This window comes from Halichoerus grypus, chromosome 4, assembly GCF_964656455.1.
Source record: "Halichoerus grypus chromosome 4, mHalGry1.hap1.1, whole genome shotgun sequence".
Lineage (NCBI taxonomy): Eukaryota > Metazoa > Chordata > Mammalia > Carnivora > Phocidae > Halichoerus > Halichoerus grypus.
In genome coordinates, this window is record NC_135715.1 from 185,700,584 (window position 1) to 185,711,127 (window position 10,544).

General features: G+C 53.4%; 1 protein-coding gene across 3 annotated transcripts in view; it reads left to right on the plus strand.

Annotated features, from left to right (window-relative positions):
• Nucleotides 1-9,223, plus strand: part of ARMC9 (armadillo repeat containing 9) — a 151,632-nt gene extending 142,409 nt beyond the window's left edge. Inside the window, exons 24-25 of one of the 3 annotated variants that reach the window (XM_036110119.2) lie at nucleotides 6,786-6,958; nucleotides 8,393-8,549. In XM_036110119.2, the coding sequence (XP_035966012.2) occupies nucleotides 6,786-6,958; nucleotides 8,393-8,415 (196 nt within the window). In that variant the 3' untranslated portion in view covers nucleotides 8,416-8,549. Of the gene's footprint in view, nucleotides 1-6,785; nucleotides 6,959-8,392 lie in introns of all 3 variants that reach the window. The other 2 variants (XM_036110120.2, XM_078071451.1) reach the window with 2 other exon arrangements.
• The last annotated feature ends 1,321 nt before the right edge of the window (nucleotides 9,224-10,544 follow it).

Here is a 10,544-nt window from a genome sequence, read left to right on the forward strand (position 1 = left end):
GGGTGCTCTCACCCTAATGTCTGTCATGTGAATTCAACTCTTATTTTAAGTCTGGGAGGAGTGGGGGTGGGTTCTGTCTGAGGACGAGGAGGATGGAAAGAGGGTGAAGTAGACAGTTGGTCCCCCGCCTCACTACCGCCACCTGCCACACCTCCCCACCCCCAGCCTCCCCTTCACCGGCTGAGGTCTCCGCTAAGCACCCCTTCCTCCTCCCTGACCCCAAAGTCCAGTCACACAGCCCCGCTGCCTCCCCAGTCCATGACTGTCCCCCGCTGTCCTGAAAGACAGGGGTTCCCGGCTGGGCCAGGGCAGGCTCTCAGAATCTCTGGTGGATGAATCGGGAGAAGGGAGAGAGAATGGCCCTCTATGTGGCTTGAGTGGGGGACGTTTGTCCCTCTGCTTTCCCCAGCTCCTCTCTCTGTCCCTAGAGTGAGGACAGCCCCTTGCCACAGAACACGAGCCTCTGAGTGGGCGCGGCTTGACTTCCCGTTTCCCGTGGAAGGCCCTGGAGCTGCGGCTTTGGGGAAATGGTAGATTGCTTAACCCCGGAGAGGAGGTGGTTTACAGATAACGGAGGCTCCAGCCACTGGTCTCGCTGGGAGTAAAAGCTTCAGACCCCATGAGCCCACTGCCTCCCTCCCGCTCCTTACACCCAGTGTTCCTGTTCCCACGTTTTCTGTCTGCTTCTTAGAGTCCTTAGCGGAGTATCTGGGGCACCATAGTGTTAACCAGGCTGGCCCACGGGCCCTGCAGAGAGGAGCCCAGCTGCACCCGCTGGGAGGCATTGGCCTGGACGGTGCCTCCCGGTGTCCCAAGGACCCGCAGGGGAGCGGGCCCCCCGACCCCCGCCCGGGCCCAGCAACCAGAAGCAAACAGGGTCAGAGTTCCTGTCCTGCCACAGACAGGAAATGACTCTTCGGCAAAGCGTTACGGCTTTCAGGACGTGAAGAAGAGAGAGGTTTTACCTACGTCTACATCTATGCTTTATCCCCCTCGCATTTGTCCCCAGAGGGTATGTGGCAGCTTGTGGGGACACCTACGATGCCTCCAGCTAAAAGAAACTAGAAACTAAGAGCAAGTAAGTCAGGAGAATGGGGACAGGAGCCCTGCGTGTTCATGCGCGCGTGCACACACACACACACACACACACACACACACACGAACATGCCTTCACCTGCTGTCACCCCACGCCTCGCGCCTCTCTGGGCTCTGGTGTAGCGCGGATGAACTCTCATGGCCGTGACCGAGAGCGCGTGGCCAGCCCTGATGAGCAGAGTGCACCGAGGGGCCCCCGGAGCGAATGTCCTTCGTCTCTTCATGCAGACAGTAGCCCCAGAGAACTGAAGGGACACAGGTCCCCCGCCCCGGGGGAGCGCTCAGCTGGGAGATTATGACTCAGCAGCATTCCCAACACAAGTAGAGATTAAATAGCTCCAGAAGCCTTTGATTGCTCTTCCCTCGCACACAATGCTCCTGTTGAGGAGCCGAGATCCTCTCAGTGGGCCAGGCCCCTCTAATAAAGAATTGTCTATCTTGCAGGCCACCTCCCAGTTCACCCAGATCGTAAAGTTTATCTACTACTCAGCACCAATATTCCGCAGCAATTTACTCTCCCAGGTCATAGGTCACCGCCGTCCCGAATCTCCTGTCCCGGTGCTTTTCCTGCCCTGCCCTAATCTTGCCTCAACGCCTCCTGAAGGATCACCATTTCCTGGGGCTCTGGCTCCCCGCTGCTCAAACTGCTGAGCTCACCATTTGGGGGGCCTGGAGGCCTCACTGACCCCCCACCTCTGCCTCCCACGGTGTCCCTCCCGCAGGGCCTTGATGCCATGACCCCTGCGGGAGTCAGGGACAGTGGCCAGCATCCTCAGTCGACACCACCCCCTGCCCCAGCAGCCCCCAGCATGGTTTGGGCTCAGCCAAGCCAAGGAGTGGCTCTTTGGCACTCTCCAGTCCCAGAGAAGGAGCCAGAAGGAGCCCTGGTCTGAGGGTGCTCTTCTCCCCAGCAACAACACTACCATGGCCAAACAAAGGTCGTGCCCCAGGGCAAAGAGGAGGCTGACTTTGAAGGTGCATTAGTCAGGGTTGTCCAGAGAAAGAGAACCAACAGGATGGGGGTGGGGGTGGGGGGTGGGCAGGAGGGGGTTATTTTAAGGATTTGGCTCATATGACTGTAGAAGCTTGGCCAGTCCGAACTCCCCAGGGTAGGCTAGCAGGCGAGAGACCCAGGGAAGAGTTGCAGTTGGAGTCCAAAGGCAGTCTGCTGGCACCATTCCTTCCTGCTCAGAGGAGATCAGTGTCTATTCGTGCCTTCAACTGATTGGATGAGGCCCACCCACACTGTGGAGGGCAATCAACTTTGCTCAAAATCCACCCATTTAAATGTGAATCTCATCCAAAAAACACCTGCACAGAAATATCCAGAATCACATTTGACCCAATATTTAGGCACCATGGCCCAGCAAAGTTGATCCATAAAATGAACGCACACATAAGAGTTTTCAGACACATTGCCTAATTGGTCTCCCAAAGGACGGGGCCCTTTTCTGGCTGCTCTGGGGTCGGAGGATTATAGATTCCTAGCCTTGAGACCCAGACCTTTTCTCCCTTCACTTTCTTGCCAACTCGCCTCAGCATCCCCCATCCCCGCAACCTGACAGTTGGCTGCCCATTGGCTATAAGGCCCCACACAGTGAAGCTGGCCAGCCATCCTGGGCCTGCCCAGCGAGCTCTTCACATCTGGCCTCCCTGCCCATGACCATGTGATGGACACCCCCAGGTAACCCAAGGCTGCCACCCACTGCCAGGAACAGCTGCCAGTGCTCACTGAGTAGTCTGTACCAGTTTCTCTTAGTTGTTCCTTCTTAAAATGTATTAGGGCTACATTTTAACCAACTGAGCCACCCAGGCGCCCCCAGAGGGCTGCATTTTAAAATGGTCAAGATGGTAATTTTTTTTCTCTTGGAATTACTTTTATTTTTTATTTTTTTATTTAAATTCAATTAATTAACATATAGTATATTATTAGTTTCAGAGGTAGAGTTCAGTAATTCATCAGTTGCATATAACACCCAGTGCTCATTACATCACGTGCCCTCCTTAATGCCCATCCCCCAGTTACCCATCCCCCACCACCTCCCCTCCAGCAACCCTCAGTTTGTTTCCTATAGTTAAGAGTCTCTTACAGTTTGTCTCCCTCTCTGATTTCATCTTATTTTATTTTTCTCTCCTTTCCCCTCTGCTCCTTTGTTTTGTTTCTTAAATTCCACATATGAGTGAGATCCTACGATAATTGTCTTTCTCTGATTGACTTATTTCACTTAGTATAATACCCTCTAGTTCCATCCACGACATTGCAAATGGCAAGATTTCTTTTTTTTTGGTGGCTGAGTAGTTTCCACTGTATATATATACCAGAAGATGGTAATTTTTATGTTATTTGTATTTTACCACAATTTAAAAACAATCAACTGCTATAACAATAATAAAAATATCAGAATTAGAGGGGTGCCTGGGTGGCTCATTCGTTAAGCGACTGCCTTCGGCTCAGGTCATGATCCCAGGGTCCTGGGATCGAGCCCCGCATCGGGCTCTCTGCTCCGCGGGAAGCCTGCTTCTCCCTCTCCCACTCCCCCGCTTGTGTTCCCTCTCTCGCTGTCTCTCTCGGTCAAATAAATAAAAATCTTAAAAAAAAAAGAATAGCAAAATAGTGAAAAAGTCATTTGAACCAAACAATATTAAAAGAAATTTTAATTTCTTTTAATTAAAAGACACCTGGCTGACTCAGTCAGTCGAGCACACAACTCTTGATCCCAGGCTGGTGAGTTCAAGCCCCACACTAGGCGTAGAGCTTACCTACTTACTTACATACATACATTTTTTTTTTAAATAAAGAAAAAAATCATTTTAAACTTTAATAAAATACAGTAGGGCTAAATCTCCGGTATCCTTTTTCTTTTTCTTTTTCAATTTTATTTATTTATTTGAGAGAGAGAAAGCAAAAGCACTAGCAGGGGGACCCGTATCCTTTTCAATCTGGTATCAAAGATTTCTTGTCTAGGGCCGCCTGGGTGGCTCAGTTAAGCGGCTGACTCTGGATTTCAGCTCAGGTCATGATCTCAGGGTCCTGGCATCAAGCCCCATGTTGGGCTCCATGCTCAGCAGGGAATCTGCTTCAGGATCCTCTCTCTCCTTCTGCTCCTCCCCACCAGCCCCCGCCCCGCTCGCTCACTCTCTCTCTCTCTAAAATCTTAAAAATAAATAAATAGGGGCACCTGGGTGGCTCAGTCGGTTAAGCCTCTGCCTTCAGCTCAGGTCATGATCCCAGGGTCCTGCGATCAAGCCCTGCATTGAGCTCCCTGCTCAGCGGGGAGTCTGCTTCTCCCTCTCCCTCTGCTGCTCCCCCTGCTTGTGCTTTCTTGCTGTCAAATAAAATCTTGGGGCGCCTGGGTGGCTCAGTCGTTAAGCATCTGCCTTCAGCTCAGGTCATGATCCCAGGGTCCTGGGATCGAGCCCCGCATCAGGCTCCCTGCTCTGCAGGAAGCCTGCTTCTCCCTCTTCTACTCCCCCTGCTTGTGTTCCCTCTCTCGCTGTGTCTCTCTCTGTCAAATAAATAAATAAAATCTTTAAAAAATAAAAAATAAAATAAAATCTTAAAATAATGAGTAAATAATAAAACAAAGATTTCTTGCCTAAAGTATGGGCAGTTTTTATGCCAGTCTTCTCCTAAATTTGAATTTGGAAATTTTTCAGATGTTTCAGTTTTATTTTTCTAATGATTAAAATATTCTCACTGTGGAAAAAAAAGAAAGAAAGAGGGGCATATGGAAATATAGAATTGATTCAAATAAGAAATTCCAGTTTCCTCCCAGGTCCCACTCCCCAGAGCCAGAACCCCCATTTCGGGGGCCCACACTTGACCTCAGGGCACAGTCTCCCTTGCAGAATCATCACAGCTGTTCTAGAGACCTTTCACAGGTGGGGAAACTGAGGCTCCCCAAATGTCGGCAAACTTGCTTACGTTCAGTCACCAGCTAGAGAGCAGCAGAGCAGGACTAAGGGTCCGGGCCCTTCCAGTGAGCACACCCCCCGCCCCCCCACCTGCCTATGCTTCCCACCCCGTGTGCACACACACGCACACCCTCCCCACCGTTCACCAAGGGGGGCCTCACCCTCCAAGCTCAACAGCTGTTCGCTGTGCACCGACTGCGTGAGGCCCACGGACTGAGGCACCCGCTCAGGGAAGGGCAGACAGACCTGCCATGTACAAAGCATGTGCCAGGCTGGTAGCCGAGCCGATGCGTCCGTTAGCTCATTCAGTGGTGGTGGCAACCTTGGGACTCCAGTCCTCAGTTATAGTCGGGGAAATGGGCACATGGATAGCAGGGCCCGCAGACATCGAGGTGGGAGCAAGGTGGATACAACTCTGTGACCACCAGACAGCAAAGGGCTGCGCGGGGGGGGGGGATCCCACAGAGCCGGAACCCCACTCCCGGCACTTGTCGAACGGCGCCGAGCTGAGGGTGCCAGCTCCGACTCGTCCACCGCATCTCCGTGAGGCTGTTCCCTGGGGCTGGCAGCCCAGTGGTGTCTGGAGGAGGGCTGGCTATGAGATCCCACTGGGCTCAAATCTTGGCCTCACAACCTGCGTGTTATGTGTGTGACCTTGGGAAAGTTCACAAACTTGGGGCCTCAGTTTCTCCATCTGAAAAATGGGGAAGTAATGCCGCCGCCCTCCCCCCCCCCACAGGACTGTTTGGGGGCTAAATGTCACCCTCTCCTCGCAGCCTTCCCTGGCCACTGCATCTAAAATGCGTTTCCTAGTGCTGCTGTAACAGACGCCCACAAACGTAGGGACCTGAACACCCCAAATGTACTGCCTTACAGTTCTGTCGGCCAGCAGCCCACGCAGCTCTCACAGGGCTGGAATCGCAGTGTGCACGGGGCACACGACTTACCCGCGTTCTACGGGACAGTCTCTTTTCTGCCTTCTCTGGCTTCTGGAGGCCGCCTGCCCTCTCTGGCTCACAGCCCCTTCCACCGTCTTCAGAGCCGGCAGGCTTGCATCTCTGTGCCTTTCCTCACGGTCATTCCTCCTTCGCTTCTTCTGCCTCCCTCTCCCACTTTTTTTTTCTTTTTTTTTTAAGGCTTCATTTATTTATTTGACAGAGAGAGACAGCGAGAGAGGGAACACAAGCAGGGGGAGAGGGAGAAGCAGGCTTCCCGCCGAGCAGGGAGCCCGATGCGGGACTCGATCCCAGGACCCTGGGATCATGACCTGAGCCGAAGGCAGACGCTTAACGACCGAGCCACCCAGGCGCCCCCCTCTCCCACTTTTAAGGACCCTTCTGGTTTCCTGGGGCTCACCCTGATAGTCTGGGATAATCTCCCTTTGGTAAGTCAGCAGATAGCAGCCTCAATTCCACTCCGCCTTCATTCTCCTTTGTCATAAAAGATTCCAGAAGTAGGGCACGGACAGACTGGGGGACCGTTACTGTGCCGGCCACACCTTCCCAGGCCGTCCTATCTCACACTTCAGTAATCCCCCAAGCTCCCTGTCCCCCTTCTCGGCTTCATCTCCTCCTTAGCATTTACTCCTTTTTTGTTATCTTCCTCCTCCCGTAGAGTGTGAGCTCCGTGGGGGCAGGGATGTATGCCGCCGGGTGCCCTGCCCTACCCCACCCCTACCCCGTGCCCAGGACCGTGCCTGCCTGGCATCTTGGTGCTCAGCGGGGAAGCCCTTCCTACCTCCTGCGACCCCTAAGCATGCATACTTTTCGTCCCAGGGAATTTACATCAGCCTTCACCTGCAAGCCCCGGACCCCCAGTGCCCCAGAGATCCTGGACCTGAACCTACCCAAGGCCAAGGCATCCACTCTGGCCCCTCAGTTCTCTTCGTGCAGCCCCCAGCAGGCCAGCCGCCCCAGCTTCATGTCGGCCTCCCTGAGGGGCCCACAGAGTAAGTCAGACCGGAGGGCAGGGCACTGTGCTTCTCTGGGCCCCGCAGGCCGAAGGGAAAGCTGCTCCCCATCCCTGCAGGACCAGGGCCCCGGCCCGTGTCTTCTTCTGCCCTAGAGACCAGTTCTTCACTCATCTTTCTATTTATGCAATTGCCCACTGGCCTCGGGGGCTCACACACAACCTGGCAGACGGAGACCACCCGGGCAGTGCCCCTCAGAGTTAAGATCCCCCCACCTCTGTGGGACTCGTGTGGTCGGCCCTGAAACCTGGACCTGCCTCTGGGTGGGAGGCAGCAGCAGCGACTCAGGCAGCCTGGAAACCAAACCGGCGGGTGCCTTGGAGGTGGGGCCGCCAGAGGGACTGAGGGTAGGGTGGGCCCAGGGGGCCTCCCCCTGCCATTTCGGGCACTGTAGAGACCACTTCCTCTCTCTGTCCCCTCCTAGCCTTGGCCAGTTGGCCACTCTCCTCCACTCCCCAGCTGAGCCTGGGCCTTTCTAAAGAGTCTCAACTAAAAATAAGGGAGGGGCGCCTGGCTGGCTCAGTCAGTGGAGCATGCGACTCTTGATCTCAGGGTTGTAGGTTCGAGCCCCATGTTGGGTATAGCGATTACTTAAAAATAAAATCTTTAAAAAAAATAAATACATAAATAAAATAAATCAAAATAAAGGAAAACAAACGAGAAACAGGACCAAAGGATGTCAAGCAACAGGAAATCTGTCACACTCAGGATATATGCATTTCTGTCGCTGTGCTGCCCCCCACCCTCCCTGCCCCACTCATTTCCTGCCAGAGCCCCAGGGCGCTCTGGTCAACCCGAGCCCCACTGGCCTGGCCGTGGCTGGAGGGCAGGCCCGGCCCCCCGTCTTCTCCCGCGCCTGTCTGCTGGGACACACACAGCCAAGCCCCAGCCCCCCGTCCCCACCAGCTGTGCAGCTCAAGCTGCTGCTTCCCACAGGCCCACCGGGTGCCCTGCCCTACCCCACCCCTACGAGGAAGCGCCCGCAAATGCCGGAACGCGTGGCCAGAGAGAGGGAGCCAGGCCGGCCCCCGGCGCCCCGGCTTCGGGCCACGCCAGGCTGCACCAGGCCAGAGCCCCGGGTGGCAGCAATCACAGTATTGCCCCAGGGGCCCTGCCTGCGCGTAGATAGCCCGGCTAGCGGCAGCCTCGTGTCCTGTGGCCTCGACAAACAGCAAAACCATTGCCAGCAAAACTCGCGGAGTGCCCCACACCAAGCAGCCTGCTTCCTGTGAGGAAAGAGCATGGCCACGTGAGTCAGGCCCCAGCACAGAGCAGGTGACCCGGGGGGAAGGGAAGGTTCTCTGTATTCTGTTTGCACAGAGCCGGTTGAAAGAAGGGCTTGTACGGGACAGAGGGGACTCTGTGCGGATGCCGCGTCCGTGCTAGCAGCTGGCTCTGGCTTTTCTTCTCCAGGCAGCCCATCTTACAGGAAGTGAGGATGGTTCCTTCCCCGGTGTCACCATCCCCTTGCCCCAGGACCAGCCAGCTTCCCCTTCTCAGCCAGCCGGCAGCTGCAGGTGACAGATGTGGAGAGACGGTTTGTCTGCGAGCCACCAGGTGGCTTCAGGAGCTGAGGCGAGGCTGACCCCCACGACACGGGCTCCTGTGACTGTCCTCTGGTTGTCCCCTCACACACAGAGGAGCGTAGCTGGGTGGGCAGCATGGGGCCAACCAGCGAGCTATTCATCTTGGGAGCCTGTGCAGAGGAGAGGGGGACTGAACACGCAGCCAGGGACGGGGGGCCTCGGCCTCAGTGGAAACCAGCGCTCCTTTCTCCGTCCAGCTAGGAGAAAACCAAAGGGATTTAGAATAAGGGAAACCCATTCTCAAGCCATATTCCTGAGCAGCAGATCTGACGTTCTCTTCCTCTTTTGAAATCTGGTAAGAATATGATCTAGTCCCATATAGAACCTGGAAGATACAGCCGTTCCTGATCTGCACACGTGGTTTAAAGGCCGCATAGGGTTGACCAGTGTACCCCATACCCCTGCCTTCCTCTTCTAAGACTGCAAACACAAACAGTTCCAGTGGCAAGATGACTGGTCCCCACTGGGAAGGACTGTGCTGGCTCCTTGCGGAAGGTGACGTCAGAGCCCATGTCTGAGGACAGAGCCAACAATGTCACCCAAGCGAGGAGCAGGATCTGACCTCTCCTAAAATAGGAGTATTGAAATAAAAGTAATCAATATCTAGATGGTACTTGCGTGTGATATGGACTATGTGTGTGTGTGTGTGTGTGTGTGTGTGAATAAAATCTTGTATTATACCCTAAGCACCCTGTCTGCCCTGGCTATGCCCTTAGTGAAGACATCTTTGTGGTCCAACTGGACGTAAATAGAAGATAAGCATTGCATTTTTCAATGCGCTCCTCACTCCTCAAAAGAGCAAGCAGAGGAGGTAAACAGAAGAACATTAGAGCGGGCAAGTTGCCAGGTTGCCCCCGAGATGTCCGTAAACCCATCACAGGTTAGGATCCTGGGTTAATCTTGTGAGTTCTTGGCAGTGGCAGGAGGCTGGGCGTGTTAGAACTCTGTGGTTGTGTGACTGGCTCAGAGGCCACATCCAGATTCTCTGGGAATGTGTGAGCCCTCCGTGTGCCTGGCGAAGAAAGTTGTGGAGAACAAGGCCCTACCTTCTTCTTGGGAATATCCACCTCCAGGCACTCTCCACCTCCCGACTTGGATATATTAAGAGAAAACACCAAGGCTTATCACAAGTACCTGCTGATGAGGACACGGAAAAGCAGAGACTGGGTACCTGAAATGGGATCACTCATGGTGAAACTTTAAAAAGTGGTTGCAGATGAACAACAGGGGAACGTCATGGAAAAATCTCTCCTGTTCTCCCTAGTAAATCCACTCCCCTTTAGATTCCTCAGATGCCATTGACTTGGTACAGCCTTTCCCCCGTCTCCAGAAATCCAGAGGGACTGGAAGAGTCATCGGTTCACCCCCTTCTCCATGGTATAAAGCAACTGCTGTTTCTCCCTCAAACCTACAGATGGGCTAACACCTGATTTGTAAATGTTTGGCCACTTCGGGAAAAGAAAAAGGTCTTTTAGAGATTTGGGAAGTAGCCAACTCTGTGTCATACTACACTGAAGTCACCAGGTACAGCCGGGGTGGTTCTCTGGGGTAAGTAAATACCATCCGGCCTCCACACCACACCCTGGTCTCATTCATGTGTTCTCCTCTGGACAAAATGGCAAGATGGAAAAACTCACCTCAAAAAAAAGAACAAGAGGCAGGACGGACTGCCAGGGACCTAATCAATATGGACATTAGTAAGATGTCGGAACTACAGTTCAGAATGATGATTATAAAGATACTAGCTGGGCTTGAAAAAAGCATGGAAGATACTAGAGAAACCCTTTCTGGAGAAATAAAAGAACTAAAATCTAACCAAGTCAGAATCAAAAAGGTTATTAATGAAGTGCAATCAAAAATGGAGGCTCTAACTGCTAAGATAAATGAGGCAGAAGAGAGAATTAATGATATAGAAGACCAAATGATGGAGAATAAAGAAGCTGAGAAAAAGAGAGATAAACAAATACTGGATCACGAGG